Source organism: Orcinus orca, chromosome 3 (genome assembly GCF_937001465.1).
Source record: "Orcinus orca chromosome 3, mOrcOrc1.1, whole genome shotgun sequence".
NCBI classification, from domain to species: domain Eukaryota; kingdom Metazoa; phylum Chordata; class Mammalia; order Artiodactyla; family Delphinidae; genus Orcinus; species Orcinus orca.
The window spans coordinates 147,511,942-147,528,961 of NC_064561.1; the positions used below are offsets into that span (position 1 = coordinate 147,511,942).

Sequence of the window (17,020 nt, forward strand, 5' to 3'; positions counted from 1 at the left end):
TGCAATCTTGTGTGAAATCTCTTTAGGATATATTGTTATTTTTTATCGACCCATAATTAAACTAATTCAGCAAAAACAATGTGCTGGCTAAGGAAATAGTTTTACTTCAAATCCTCTTAAATCCCTTTCCCGTACTGAAAGCTTGCCACCCCCTCAGTCCCATCCAAAAAGATGTTTTGGAGATGCTCTTGCGTGCTCTTAGATTAGGCTTAACACATTCTAAGGTTCATGTGCCACACAGGTGGAGGGAAAAGAGGAGAGCCTGTGGCTTAGAGAATTCAGGACTGGGCTAGAGGAGTTGTTGGTACACTTGAGGATGGAGAAGGTTAAGAAGAGAAGAAAGGTGTGAAGTGTATTCCAAGCTCTTGCAGGGAGCAGTTGTGCAGAAGAAATTAAGAAAAGTCTGCATGAAGGATAAATAATTAAATTAGCCTGTCTAAAGCTCTGGGATCAGGTTGAGGATTAGTGAAAGGAAAGGTCAGAGATAGGTAGAAATGTAAATTAAGACATTTACACCAATTTTAAATTGCCAACAGTTTTGGCATGATTTAATTCTCATAAGAGTATTCTATAGGTTGGTATTTCCTTTTAATCTTTTATGTTGTCATATAGCACCAGATGGGTTTTGGAATCGTGACTTTTGAATTAGTCATCACAAAACAACAAAATAACTGTTTCAAGAATTGCTATCTTTGACACATATATAAGATAAGTTCTTGAGTCTTTACTTTTTTTTTTTTTTTCAATTATCTCTCTGGTACAAAGAGAAGTCTGAGATTATATTTCTTCACAAGTTTCCTGTTTTTGTTATTTGCTTGTTTAGCTGTTGAAGAAACTAAACACCCAACCTGTCACTTGACTGAAGGTAGAAGCCATATCTTTTAAAGTGAACTGAAATGTACAAATCACAAAAACCTCTTGAAGAATTTAGTAAATTTATAATAAGTGTAACATTTTCCTTCAAGTCACTGGGCTGCATAAAAAAGTATATGTAACTTCAACCTATTAATGGGATTCAGTTATCTGCTGAGAAACCTCCTATTGTGAATATATTTCCTTTTTGAAGCAAAAAGAAAAGGTTTAATAAGTGCCACTGAATGAAGAAGGAAGGGATGAATGAAGAGAGGCCAAACATTTCTAGTTACAGCTATGCAGAAACAAACATATATGAGTTGTTGGTGGGGACTGAAGTGGATTGGAGTGTGTGTTTATTTGGTTCCTTTGTAGGTGACTGAAAATTTCTCATTATACTGGCAGTTCTGCTTAATATATGCCCTAATGTTTGTGTGAGTTGCCCAGACAATTCAAGAACTTTGGTCCTCAATTCTTAAGTATTCCACAGCAAATGCTCCTCTGCCCACACACCCTGGATACTTGTTACAGACTTGGGAGCATATGCTCCTGGTAGAAGCATTTTCTTCCTTGACACATCACTCCTTCTGCTCCTCAGATAATGTGCAGCTGGAAGTGGATGAAAACCTCAATTCAAGTATGAAATACCATCTTTAGGTATTGTTGTTTTAGGGAAAAAAACCAGCTAAATGGAAGTGATATTCCTATTTATGCATATAGAACCTAAAACCTGTGGAAATTAATCTTTAACTTCAGAAGTCTACTGTTAAAATAGATAAGTAGATATTGATTATTTTAAATAAGTATTCTGAAGAAAAAATATGGTACTGTGAAATTTATAACTGTAAACAGAACTTAACTTTTTGTTTTTGCGGTACGTGGGCCTCTCACTGTTGTGGCTTCTCCCGTTGCGGAGCACAGGCTCCAGACGCGCAGGCTCAGCGACCATGGCTCACGGGCCCAGCCGCTCCGCGGCATGTGGGATCTTCCGGGACCGGGGCACGAACCCGTGTCCCCTGCATCGGCAGACGGACTCTCAACCACTGCGCCACCAGGGAAGCCCAGAACTTAACATTTTTTTATTGAGCTTTTATTTGATCACATTCTTGGCTGTTCTTGATCATGGTCCTTCATCTTAACTGGGAAAACAAAATTTTAAAATTTATGAAGAGAAAACACTTGATATACCCTTGGAGCTAAAACATTAACTAAAAAGTAAATACATCACCAGACCTTTTAACTTTTCACGGCATTTATTCCCTTTACCTCCCTATTTTGTGTCTATTTCTCTTGGTATTCTGGTGGCAACTCTAGTGCGTGCCTAGTGGCAACCTAGAAACTAGCACAGTTTTGGTGCGCAATAAATGTTTGTGGTGTAGTGTATACACCAAAACAAGTTTTTACAGTTGTGTAGGGAAAGTATCAACTCTTGACTGTGAAATCCTGCCCACTTCTCCTATCCTTCCCCCGAGTAATACTTGATCACTATCTCCTTTGTGTGCCTCAGTATTGCTCTTTTATAAGCCTGTTTTAGAAGACATTATTGATTGTTTGTCTTCCCTAGTCCTTATTTTCTTGAGGACTGGGTCCGTGTCTAATTCTCTTTGTATATATAATGACGAGCCCAGGAAGCTGCACATACATGTTCATAAATTAATGTTTGTGCCATGAGTAAAATGCAACCTAGGAACTCCTCAGCAAATGCTGTCTTTGAGTTTCTTTAATAATAATAGTTTCTTTAAATAGCTGACCAATTGTTTCTCTCTTTGGGAAACCCAGAGTACCTGTAGTGTACTATTTAGAACATGTCTTAAATTCTCTCCTGGTCTTATTTAATAAGTACAAGTCTTTGTTTTCCTATTAAGTTGGAAGTTCTTGATTTCAGAGTTTGTTTATAATTTATGTTTGCATTTCTCAGAATGTTTAGAACAATGTGTACTATGTGGAAGATAGCCAATACATATTTGTTGGAATTATTATAATGTAACTACTTGGAGAAAATATTTGGTTGATACTAAATTTGACTCTTGCTTTCCAAGCGCTTTTTAACTATAGAGCATCTGAACTAACTTCGGTTTATACAGTAGTGAGATATCTTTGTAGGTCAAGGCAGAAAGAGTTTGAAGCAGGTAATCCCATAGTTCCTTTATTTGAAGATGTGTGCTCCTATATGGGTGTGGGGACAGATGAACTATCATGTTGATTCTCTGGGGATGTAGGTAAACTCTCAATGGTTTCTGCATGGAAAGGCACAGAAACCAAAGCCCAGCCATGGAGCCATATCTGCAGCACCACAGTCTACTTCCCTTCAGGGTTTAGACTTTTCCTTGTGAAACAATTTTGTTCTCATTTCAGATGGGTGACTGATAAGGACAGGTGAACATATGGCTATATTGTGGGAAAGTTGTTGTTGTTTTTTAATGCTACTCTTAAAATCCTTGCATCATTTATTCAGGCATTGAATAGTGTAGAAGGAGTGTAAGCATGGGACTTGGTTGTGGGTTCAAAGCAATTTTTCTCATTTCCTGTCTACAAGAATTTAAGAAAAGTCTTTTGCTGGATGAGATTCAGTTTCCTCTTGTTAAATTTAGGTTATGCTGCCTACCTCTTCGGTTGTTTTGAATATCAAATGAAACAATGTTTACAAAATGCCTATTATCTGATAAATATTACTTACACTTCATTGCCTTGATGCTGCTTTTCTTTTCAAAATTCAGTGAGGTATTATTATATATAAAAATGAGAATCATTGGCACATTCCAAAACTTCTGTAAAATGCAGACATTTTGTAGACTTCCAGACACAATAATGTGTTTGGACGTTGATTCTGAACCTTCCATCACATCCTCAAACTGGAGCAATAATGCAAAAGATCTACATGGCATCGGCAGCTTAGAAAGGACAAAGAGGATAAGGATTTACTGAGATCTGTGGAGTAACAAGAAACACAAGGGACATGTATTATCAACCACAGGAAAATAAAATGGATGATTTGAAAATAAGCCATGTGGTGGGAAGCTTATGAGAGGAGAATTATTCTGAAATTGAAACTTCCAAACCTGAATACACCTTAAGTTAGCTATGTATTTAGACAGGGAAGAATCAGTCACCTTCCTTTTCAAAATTTCAAAGTGGTTGGATGAAAGTGTATCAACAAATATAAAGCCCTTATCAACTGATAGTCATTTAACTGAGCTTCAAAATAAAGGTGTGTTCATTGTCTATGTCATGGGACTGTCCGTCAGTGTGATCACCTAATGTCCTTTAGTCTGTCTCTGGAAACAGTTAAAAAATAGACTCAACTTACTGAATTTTATACTGGAGTGAATGGACACTGGAACTAGGACACATTTTGGCTGACATGACCTCTGACAATATTTCTGCTTTCCTTAAAGGATTAAAGTGCTGACTGTCAAAGGAGAGAATAAAAGTTTTAAAAATCACTCAGTGATAAATTAAAAAAAAATACTAAGAAGCTAAGGAGTAGGTTTACGTTGGACTTTTTTAAGAACTCTAAATTTAAACACTAGGAGCTATTTTACACATTTTCTACTCACCTTTTATACATTTAGGACTTTTATTTTTATGGAAAATCTATATGTCATCATAAGGAGAGTACCGCAGCATAGACCTGCTTAATTCTCAGGGAGTTCTGCTTCATTCTGTAACTTCTGATTAAAGCTATAGACTGGGACTTTCCTGGTGGCGCCGTGGTTAAGAATCTGCCTGCCAATGCAGGGGATAGGGGTTCGAGCCCTGGTCCAGGAAGATCCCACATGCCGAGGAGCAACTAAGCCCATGCAGCACAACTACTGAGCCTGCGCTCTAGAGCCCAGGAGCCACAACTACTGAAGCCCGCACACCTAGAGCCCGTGCTCCGTAACAAGAGAAGCAACCGCTGAGAAGCCCACGCACCACAACGAAGAGTAGCCCCTGCTCGCCGCAACTAGAGAAAGCCCATGCACAGCAACGAAGACCCAACGCAGACAAAAATAAATAAAATAAAATAAAGTTATTTTTAAAAAAAGCTATAGACTTATAGAAATGTATTTCGTGTGGGACATTTATGGATAAGTGGATGTTTTGGTTCAAAGGAATGAAAGTTGTGGGCTTCATTTGAAGTAAATTTGAATGACATAATGAAAGTACCCTTGAATGACATCTTTCTTCCTGTTGTCTAAAGCAAGAATTTAGCATAGTTTAAAGATATGCCATACCACTCAAGAAGAAGTAAAAAAAGGCTTGTACCTATTTAATTTCCAAACCATCCAAAAAAACAAATGATCATATGTGTTTTAATTAAAATCTTATAATATTGTAGTAAAACCTCATTAACATAAATGTGATTAATTTGGAATTTGATCGTTGGGAAATCAGACACATGTATACTATTTGCTAGTCAATTTAAGTGTAAAGAAAATTGGCATAGAGTTTGGCTTGGAATGAGCACAAAAGCAGTGTTTTCAGACAACGTTTATTGAATGGTCTTTATCAAATTATTACTGACACCTCATTATGGTGAGTTATTCAGTGTTCACTAGTTGGTGTCCTCAAATGCTGGAGATCGCAGAGAGAGATTGAAGTAGGAGTTGGGGCAGGGAGGAGATAAACTCCAACTGATCTGGGGATGGGATAAAAAAGGGTACTGTGAAGAAACTGGCATTTAAGTTGACCACTGAAATAATGTTAGGAAGTGTAGAGGTTGAGTTTGGGTTTTAGGAAAGGAAATCCCAGACATCTGTTGGGCAATGACAAAGATGAAAAGTCTGAAAAACAGGGTCTTTTTTAATTTAGCTGAGGATCATGCATGTACAAAAAGTTAAGCTTTGAGGTATAGAATTGGGACATACTCTAGAGGATTTTGAATGATTACATTTCATTTTGCAAGCAATAGGAAAAGTCTGTTGGATATAAATAGGAAGTAATTTCCTGGAGCAGGTAGAAACAGGAAAATTAGTAAGCAGAATAATGATGTAATAAAAACTTCATAGAAGATGATGGCAATGGAACAAAATGAAAAGCTTCTATTGTATTAGAAGGAATGTAAGGCTCGGCAAAGGATCAAAGGTCAGAGCTGGGCGAACAGAGGAATCAGGGATAACTTTAAAATTTTATGCCTAGTGGCTGGCTAACGAAAATAAAAAAAGGAAGAAGCTATGCTACAATAAACAGACATACAAATATCAGGAGAATTATTTGGGGGCCGTAAGGTTCATTGGTTTGGATTTCAGCCTGTTGAGATGGCTATTCCACTGGAACACTTAGAGGCCACTAACTATGCAGGATGTAGTTAGAAATGCATGACTCCATCTCAGAGGTTAAGGCCAGTGATAGAGTTGAGAACAATTTACTTTACGGTATCAGTTTAGCCTGTGGTGACTGATGAGACCAATGAGCGAGTGAATAGAGGGATGAAAAGTGGGATGAGATAGTAATGTAGAATGCCAACTTGAATGGTGGAAGAAGAGAAGTCAGGTAAAGCTTGAGGAAAATTAATTTCTGCTAATATATAAATATGAGTGAGAAACTACAAAAATGCAGAATCATAGAAACTGAAGATTTGGGAGAGTTTCAAGTAGGAGGAGTGAACAAAGTTGTAAAGTGCCACAAACAAGAGTTCATGGACCAATATAAGGCTGTTAATATTGGCAGTTAGAAGATTAACACACAAAGAATAAAGTTCAGTTTCAGAGGAAGGGGGAAGTAGAAAAAACGTGTTTACTTTTTCCTGTACTGGTGCAGATCTTAATACCTTCGTAGGGATTAAGTTTCTGTCTCATTAGCTCATTTTAATAAATAAGATAGCTAAAACATAATGTACCTCCCACCCATCTCAAGTTCTTATTGGGTAAATTGCTATTTACCAGAAATCATTTGTCTTCAAATATGGTTTAAGTTAGTTTTATCCATAAGTTAGGCTAAACTTTCCTACAACTGGGATCTTTATTAAGAAAGCTAGTGTATTTTCACTTCAAAATACCCATATTTAAGTTGTCTGTGTTTTCTGATCTCTTCACTCCCCACCCGCCATAGACGATGAATTTGTCCTTGCAAGATAGCAAGGCATTAGACTAAATAATAGACCTGACCTAGAAAACTTCTTTGCAAGGTTTAGGATAGGCATATGTCCTACAGAACGTCAGTCCCAGTGTGAATATTCTAAATAATGATGTTTGCAAGGTGACAAAGGATGTCTGAGAACCCATTAGATCAAAGCTCAGGTGTTGGCTGCTGAGACTTGGTGGGGTGAATTGCCACTGACAGTACTAGGAAGAGGACCTAGCATTTAAGAGAAGACACTTCTTGTTATTTTTCAAGAGATATGTGCCTAATAATCAGGCTGTTAATTGGACTTTTGAAAATTGAATCAGTTTTAAATAAAATTTAAAATATAATTGCAAGGACTATGTGTTTTATAAAAAGTAAATCCAGCTGGACATTTGTTTATTTATTTGTTTAGATTGATAAATAAGTTGGTTTACAAGTGTATGCCCAATTTATGTTTGACATCTGAAGACATAATTGTTAGGAGTGACTCAAGTGTGAATAGTGGGACAGGTTTGTCGCATCAGTTGATTTCAACAACAGGCAAAAGAGTAGCCATGTATAAATCTGGTCCCATTTCAGGGTTTGACCAGAAGTCCCTTCCTCCATTCCATTTAATGACAAATATTTACTTCATCAGAGAGAGAGGAGAAGAGAACCTTTTACTCAATACTTAGAGACAAAAATTTAAAGATAAGCATCTTCAGTAGTGAAATATGGGAATTGTTTTAATCTCTTTAAGACTTTGGGGTAGAAACGTCTGACATCAGATTATTTCAACTAGAGCAGATGTCATAAGGGGGCAGGGGAACCTGAAAGAGTGCGAAATTCTTGTTAGGACAGAAGTGTGGTCTTTATTCACCACAAGCCTGAGAGAGATCCAAGTGGGTAAAAAGAAAGGAGCATGACTGAATTCTGAATTCTTCACAGTTAAGATCATGGACTAATCTTTGCAATGCCACTTTTTCTCTTCTAAAAACTTAAGGGAGAAATGAATTCTTAACATAAAAATAATTTGTCTGTGAAAATTATTTATTAGTAATTAAAGTGACCATAGTTTTAGTGAACTATTATGACTGAAATACCATTTTATTTTGTATATTCTATCTACTCTTAGTATAAAGTAAAAATGATTACCTAGGTTATTATTCTACTGTAATTGTCAAGACTTGGCTTTGCAGTGAGTGTTGGTTTTACAGACAAAGTTGACTTTCTATATCACAGGTTCTATATGCTTTGCACACATCATTGTATGCAGTCCTCCTGGAAGAGAAACTCTGAGAGTAGTAGGAGAAAATTGAAATTCACAGCAGTTAAATACCCTGCTCCAAACCATACAGCTAGTGGAACTAGGATTTGAACCCTAGGCTGCCTTCAAAGTGCAATCAAGATCTTTGACAAATACAGTCTCTCTAGAGCAAGATGAATAAGAGGGGGTTTTTGTAACATTCAAAACCAGGTGCAAATCCAAAATTGTTTAGTTTGCAGGCGGTCTGACCTCAGAACATATTTTTAATCTCTTTGTTTCCTATTTATTTTAATGTATTCTATATTATAAAAGCCCTCAATGAATAAAAATCTAGAGTTATATAAAAGATATATTGGGAAAGTATTTACTGCATTAATGGCCTTTGACTTATTAAAAAAGGATTTCTTTAAATATCCTCATGAAGTGTATGTTTCCACTTAAAATTTAATTAATATATCTTCTTAGCACTTGCTGTCCTGGATACTGTCTACATTATGCAGAAATTAAACAGAAGACAATATAGTTTTGAACTTCAAAGAACTTAAATCCAAGGAGGAAACAAAGGCAAATAGTAACAAAAGCAAAAGTGAAATAAGAAGCATACTGAAAATAAACGTTGCTCTGGAAGTTGTAAGAAAAAAAAAAAACAACTAAGAAATTCATTGCCAGAATGGGACTTGAAGGACAGGTAGAATGCTGATACGAAAAGGAACAGGTAGAATGGAAGTAACCATATCTCCTGTATGTGTACCTAGGTGTGCATGATGGCAAGGTAAGAGCAAGTACTCTTGCTTGAGCTATGAGGTACTTGCCATAAAGGGTTAAAGAAGAGACGGGGAAGGGAGGAGGAGGCTATATCAGGGAATGCCTTGATGTTTTTACTTAATTGAGAGGGTCCATGATGGTTTTGACCTGGTAAGTTACACGTTAGATGGTCACTCTGGTACTGGCAGGTAGAATTGATCAGATTCCATAGACAGGAGACTCTTTGAGATATTCCAAGCGAGAGCTAGCTCTGCCCAAACTAGAGAGATAACAATGGGAATGCAAAGAGGGAGTGGGTAGGAAAGACGATTCTGTAATAAAATGTGCAAGACATAGAAATTGAGAGTTAAGGAAAAGGGAGGGCCTGAGTATCCAAAGAAATTTTCGGAGCAAAAAGCTAAGAGAAACTCGTGGGCAGGGAGGCATGAGAGTCTCATGAGGTCAGTTTTCAGGAACATATTCATTGCTGTTTTTTAAAGCAACTTCTAAAGTGGGTGATAACTGTATTTTCCTTGGCTAGCTAAGGAATGAATCCATGTTAACCAAAGAAAGTGTTATATTATGCAAAGTCTATAGAATTGTGTTTATGACTGCAAAATATGATACTTTAAAAGGAAATTATAAGGTTTAATTGAGCTTCATATTGATACATATTGATACCTAATGGCTTCAGTCCATAGTAAGCACCACATAAAAAGCTACGGTGTGTCAAACATTATTGCTAAAATAAAGAGTGGATGGCACTCATCCTTTTCATTTCTGTTGACTAAGAAGGATAGAGTATGAGTTTTCCTTAAAAATAGCTTCTATCTTAGTAACAGAAATACAAGCATGTATGTAAAAGTGAGTATTTTTCAAAGGGCTCCTGACTGCTTTCCCCAAATTGGATATCTTTTGGTAAGCAAGGAAAGGTAGATGAATACTAAGTATGCTACCAGCATCGTGTGCCACAGCTTGTTCTCTGCTAGGAGCTGTGATTTTCATATAGTGTTTTTTTTTTTTTTTAATCTGTAAAACCCTACACATTTGATTCTATAATAATCTTTATTTTACAAATGAAAAAAATTAGGATTAGAGAATTTAAGTAACTTGTCTCTAAATTAAGCAACTGTTGAGAATTTCTGGTTGAAGACAGCTGCAGTGGGAATGATAAAGGACAAATGGATGAATACAACTTACATCTACATGTTAGAACCAAAAAGCCTCGGTAATTGATTGAATAATGAGATTAAGTAGATTTCAGGCCAGGGGTTATCTAGGATGGTTCCAAGGTTTCTGGCTTGCAAATCAGGTAGAGCGTTGTTCCATTCTCTGACACAGGGAATATCTGGTGGATGTCTGTGGGAGGGAAGGTGATGAGATTGAGCTTGGGCATGCTGTTTGACATGAGTGTGAGATATGCAAGGGGACAGATTTAATAGACTGCTATTATAAGGATTAGGAGGCTTAGAATACAGGAATGGACTGGAGATAATGCTTTTGTAGTCATCAATTATGAATTAATCATTAAAGACATGGATGAGTGTATAATATTGCCCAAAGAACATGTGTAGAATAGAAGATAAAAGGGCTATGTGTAACACCCAAGGGAACAGCAGCCTTTCAGGGGAAAGCAGAGAGGAGGGCAGAGAAGAGACTGATAAGAGTGTCCAGTAAAGTGAAAATCCTCAGGGCACACACAATTTCATTTTAGAGTTCAGTGATGTCACTTTTTTGTGAAACAGCTATTACAATATTGCATCTGCCCTACATCTCTCCTCTGTCCTTAGTGTATTAAATGGCACATTTTGCATTTCCATTAGGAGAGGAGAAAAAAAAGAGAAAAAATTTCATTGAAATTGCCAGGGCATGATGTATGATTGACATGGGTATTTGTATACTTGTCCATAACTCTATAGGTAAGTTTTGACGGAAAGACTGGTGAAATCTTCAAAATGACAAACATTTATCTTTTATATAATCCTGGGGTGGGGGGTAGAAAACAGGGCAGAGTGGGACTGTTATAGTTCTTTCTTGTACTACTGCTTTTAACCCAGGAGTCACTCATAATTAGGAATGATAATAACTTTGAAAGGTTCATTCCTTACCATATGGTTCATATACCTTACCAAAATGTAGCCCAAATAGTCTAAGTAGGAGAATTAATGTAAAATAATATCTTGGTTAACAGAAATGTCATGAAAGTTTATACCATTTTTGTAACACAACTGCTAAGAGAGTACACCTTCGACTAGAATGAAGTAGCTCATGTTTCCAGAGACTATTTTATGACTATAGAGTTGTATTAGTTGATTTGTTTCTTTATTTTTATAAGTATATACTGTAACAAGTATAGTCTATTATCTAGTCTAAATACAGTGTCAATAGACTTTGAAAGAAACCAAATGAGAATAATACAATAATCTCTGCTGAATTTATTCTATATTAATAAATATTAACTATATATTAATGCTATATTAACCTGGAATAAATTTCCTAATTTTAAAATAAGGTGGGATAAGAGTGTTTCAAAAGGTAGTTAGTAATCATAGCTGTGTTGAAAATTAAATCAGAAATTTTAAGGAAAGTATTGTTTGGAAAAATAGTGGCAATATATTTAAAGTTGTTCAATGAAGCAGTGACAAAAGTGCAAATTTTAGCTAGATTCTAGTTTCAAACCTAGAGTCAGTTCAAGTATTTTCAGCCTCAGAACAAAATTAGTTTTCTCATTTCAAATTAAGAAGAATAAAGCATAAATATTTGGAGTGCTGTGAAGCTATGGAGGTTCTAGAATTTATGGTTGACCTAATCTGTAGTTCTAGAGATAAATCTGCAGTACCAATATTGTTCATGTGCCCTATTTATTACTGTTTATTCTAATCTATGATTGGTAATTTTACATATAAAGTACTTCAAAACACCTCCAAAGAGTCTTCTCAAAGGCAGCTTTTTTAAAGATAGATCTCTGGATCTTCTCCCTTGTTTTCATCCATATTGTATATTAACTATAGGGGAGTTTATTTTTGCTTCTTTATCAGATAAATGGGGGTATGGGTGTTCATGAATTTATTTCTATAACATTTTAAAGAAAGTAATTTTTAGAATTCTATAATCACAATGCCTTGCTTTAGGAATATATTAATTTTACTTAGATTTAACTTTATGGCCACTGAAGGAGCTATCTTATTTACCAAACTGACATTCTGTTCTTCTAGTCATTTATTTAACCATAAGTCAGTAATAATTTTTATGGTGGTGGGGGGCAGGGAGAACAGGCTGGTCATTGTCTACATCTTAAAATCTGATTTTTTTTATTTATTGTAGGTTTTATTGGGATTTAATAATGCTTATAATGATGGTTGGAAATCTGGTCATCATACCAGTTGGAATCACATTCTTTACAGAACAGACAACAACACCATGGATTATTTTCAATGTGGCTTCAGATACAGTTTTCCTTTTGGACTTGATCATGAATTTCAGGACTGGGACTGTCAATGAAGATAGTTCTGAAATCATCCTGGACCCTAAAGTGATCAAGATGAATTATTTAAAAAGCTGGTTTGTGGTTGACTTCATCTCATCAATCCCAGTGGATTATATCTTTCTCATTGTAGAAAAAGGAATGGATTCAGAAGTTTACAAGACAGCCAGGGCACTTCGCATTGTGAGGTTTACAAAAATTCTCAGTCTCTTGCGTTTATTACGACTTTCAAGGTTAATTAGATACATACATCAGTGGGAAGAGGTAAGACATATCTTTTACATTTTTAAAGCTACTATACCATGCGATTTAAACTATAACTTTCAAAATGAGCAACTGTGCTATGTATAATGAGTTTTATGAAATTCAAAAAGAAAAATTTCATTTTTTTTTTTTTTTGGTATGTAAGTGGTATATTTGTATCCTCAAAAGATATGGTCGAATACTGGATTTGAGTGAAGTGAAAAAATTAGTGATTGTAAAACGTTTGTCTTACGCCAATTCAGTCTTTTTTTAAAATGTCTTTATTGGAGTATAATTGCTTTACAATGGTGTGTTAGCTTCTGCTTTATAACAAAGTGGATCAGCTATACATATACATATATCCCCATATCTCCTCCCTCTTGCGTCTCCCTCCCACCCTCCCTATCCCACCCCTCTAGGTGGTCACAAAGCACAGGGCTGATCTCCCTGTGCTATGCAGCTGCTTCCCACTAGCTATCTATTTTACGTTTGGTAGTGTATATATGTCCATACCACTCTCTAACTTCATCCCAGCTTACCCTTCCCCCTCCCCGTATCCTCAAGTCCATTCTCTACGTCTGCGTCTGCGCCTTTATTCCTGTCCTGCCCCTAGGTTCATCAGAACCATTTTTTTTTTCTTTTAGATTCCATACTAGTTTTTTTTTTTTTTAAAGCAAATCTACTTTAATCAACAAATTTTTATCTTAACCAGTGCAGCCCCTCTTCCACCATGGGAGATTGTTTTTATTTAATATCTAATATTAGTTTGTTTTATCTAACACATCAAGTACCATCTTTGACAAAGCTGTAGGGTCTGATTGCTAACCTAGTTTGTATCATTAGCTCTGTGAAATAATGTGGACTGTGTTTCCTCTAATATTGAAATTTCAGAGAATTTGTGTTTGAAGAAAACAGATTCTTTTTTAGTATTTCCAAGTTGTATGTGTAAAGACTGATTTTAGTATAATAATTTTGCTCATTCTTATTCTTTGCCTATAATTATTTATTATAGGTTCTCTCTACTAGTTCATTTCATAATACTGAAAAACAGCATACCCCGGAGGGAAATTATTACATAAAAAAACACAAATACTACAGTGAATAAATACAGTGAATCTGGCCAATATTTTGCTGAATAAGGCATCTGTTGTTCTTAGGCAATTGGTGGGACCTGAAAGGGCTCAGCCAACTGGAGTTTCCAAAGATCTGAGTTAAATGTACCATCACCAAGCAAAGGAGGTTATGTCCCTAATTTCAGAGTCTGCATATTAACTTTTTGATTTTCTTTTCCTTCTAAATGTATCTTAAAAAAATTAATTATAACTTGAACTTTATTGTCTGCATAAAAATGAGGGTCAAAGAGGCCTCCAGAGTGCCTAAACCTGCACTAAAGAAAACCATACGTTGGCTAGGAATGAATCGCCACTTTACTAGCTACAGAAATGCTTTTTAGGATGAATTATATTTTGGAATTTAGGTTTAAACAAGTCATAAAATGGAACTTCGGTGAACATTAGCTCTGCTTTCTGTGAGACTGTAACAATGTTTTGTGTGTGCTTGTTGATGACATTTTGGTTCCTAGGATTTCAGGAAATGACATACAATAATAAGACACTGCATAAGACACTGCTAAAAAGACATAAAAATGGATCATTCTTAAAATATGGATACGGATTATGTTTAAAATAAGATGAAGCACATTTGAGAAATTGGATTCATCTTATAATGTGTCTCTATATAGCACATTCCATCTAACATGTAAAAAATGTTTGGTTTTCAAACATTATTATGCTAATGTTAATATCAAAACAAGGTGATAATTGATAAAAATAGCTAATATTTATTGATGGCTTATTATATGTCAAGTAATATGTTTGATTCTTTACATGGATTAGTTCATTGAATCTTCCTAATAACTCTGGTTAACTTGCCCAGATTCACAGGGTTAGTAATAGGTGGAGCTGGGATTCTGACCTTGGCAACCTGACCTTGACAACCTGACCTGACCTTGGCAAAGCTCTTAACCACATAACCATATAGCTTCTCACCATAACATATATATTCTTTTAATGAGAAATACCTTAATATTACACCATTTTATATATATAATCAAAAATTGTAGGAAACTTTTCTTAACTGAACTTTGTGGTCCAAGCAACATAAAATCTGAATATTTGCTTCTTAAAACATGGTCACAAAAAATATTGTAATGAGTAGCCTGTGAGAAGAAAAGTCACTGATATAAATACTCAGTCAATTATAAATACAGTGGGCAATGCGACTATTTTCAGTGTCTTGTAGTTTGAACCCAGTTACCCTAGAGAATGGCAGAAGGATGAACAGATGGCATTCTACCAGATAAAATGGCAGGCTGTACAGTCATAGAAGAGCACACTGCTTAATACCGTTGTCCTCTAGTTCCTGGCAGCGGTCACAGACACCTAGGTCTGTGTAACTTGATGGTGTTTCAAAGATGCCAGGATATAATTCAGGAGCATCAGCTCACTGCCATCATTACTGTAAAATGCAATTTAATATGCACTTACAGACATTTGGTAACCAAACCCATTCAAGCTAGAGTTGTGAGTTGGCAAGATCTTTCTTATAAATAAATGACCTTGATAATAAATGAATCATAAGCTTACTTCATGAAGAATGTTTTCTTGATTATATGATATCCCCATATAATATCACATATATCATGGATATTTAATGTCTGTTAGTAACACTGCTAAGCAGAGAAAAAATACAGTAGTAATTAACCCAAATTTAATAAGGATTCATTATTTCATCACCTACGTGATTGAAACCAAAGTCACAAAGAAACTTGAATGGTTCCAAATTGGTAAAGCTCTACCTGGGTTTTATAAATGCCACCAGGATGTGTTTACAAGTAGAAACACAACAGATAATCAGGTTGCTCTATGAGCATTTAGAATAAGAGTACAGAGGAAGATGTGGGTTCACCCACATGTCTTTGAGTTCTGAGTGTTTTAGTACCAAGCTGGCTAATGCTAAATTCAGCAAATTTGGGGAAGTAATGTGTGAAGTCTGGGAGCTGCCACCGTTTTAAATGAATCATTCCCAAGGAAAGTGGCTGCCTTCTATAGGAAACTGCTTCCATCTTCAATGAGACTTTTTTTTTTCCGATCTGAATTAGTTCAACTGATAAACAACAGGAAGTGCCAAAGCCAGATAAATTAGAGAAATATTGTGAATGAAATACAGAAACTTTAAAATTTAGCCCTTATGTTACTATCCTTGCTAAAGTTGAATATAGTGGTTAATATAGAAGGAAAGAACTGATTTGGCCAACTGATTTATGAAACACATGGTGTTAAGAAGTCAGGGGGAAAGTTGGTTTCATGAGGCAATGATAAGATCAATGGCTTTAGGATGCACAATTAGGGCTCTCTGACACTGTACTGAAACTTTACATGTATGGCCAGGTGAGGTGAAAATCTGTGGCAATTGTTTAGATAAATCAGGTCAAAAAATTCCTTTTCCTGTAAACGCCCGAAAACAGAGGTGAATCTCTCCCACTCTTGTAATTTGGCTTAAAAAAATCATTCCCTTAATTCAACGTTGTTGTTATTGTTGTATTTCAAGTGAAGTCAGTGACCTGGGCCAGAGTGCTCTTTTGTAACCTATCACAGAGAACCCGTTCTCTGTGATCCTCCTAAAAGAGACATATGGTGAGGAAATCCTCAGAAATTAAATGGAATATTATTTACAATTTTTGACAGTCACCAGCCACTGAAGCAATAAAGGGTAGATTAAGAGCTTAGTAAATAGGAGATTATTTAAAGGTGAAGAGTTCCAGGAACATTGAATGCTGTAGCTGCTGATCCCTGTCATTTTATCAAAGGCAGATGATCCTTGAAATTATTAGATATTTTGGAAATAGTAATTGAAAAGAGAAATATTCCTCTGTAATGGTTATCTATTTGTAGGATTCAATGTCACAGAAAGTGGAAATTCTTCATGGGCAGTGTTAAAAATGGATGGCAAACACATGAAGCTCCTGTAATAACTATGGCTTTGGAATACATACCTATAATATTTTATTTTTCATTCTATATTTACTATCCCCTCAACTTTCCTTGTATAGATTTTAGCCCTCTCACAAATAACTTGCTTATTTTGAGGCAAGGAAGAGGGCTGTGGTTCTGATCTTCAAATATGTCTATAGCAATTTCAGATGAATAATGTGTCTGGAACATTGCAATGCCCTTCTAGCAATCAGTATTAGATTTTTATCTTGCCTTAGAGGCAGATTTATGTACAAATTACGTTTAACAACAGAACATTAATAAGGAAATGTATTCTACAGGGAGCTAATACAGACTGCAGTTTCTGTCTTTGGTTAATTTTAGCATTCTAATTGGTTTAGATTAGAAACT

General features: G+C 35.7%; 1 protein-coding gene across 1 annotated transcript in view; it reads left to right on the top strand.

Moving 5' to 3' along the window:
• Nucleotides 1–17,020, top strand: part of HCN1 (hyperpolarization activated cyclic nucleotide gated potassium channel 1) — a 372,322-nt gene that overhangs the window by 36,375 nt on the left and 318,927 nt on the right. Inside the window, exon 2 of the mRNA XM_004265943.4 lies at nucleotides 12,215–12,638. Within this exon, the coding sequence (XP_004265991.1) occupies nucleotides 12,215–12,638 (424 nt within the window). The remainder of the gene's footprint in view (nucleotides 1–12,214; nucleotides 12,639–17,020) is intronic.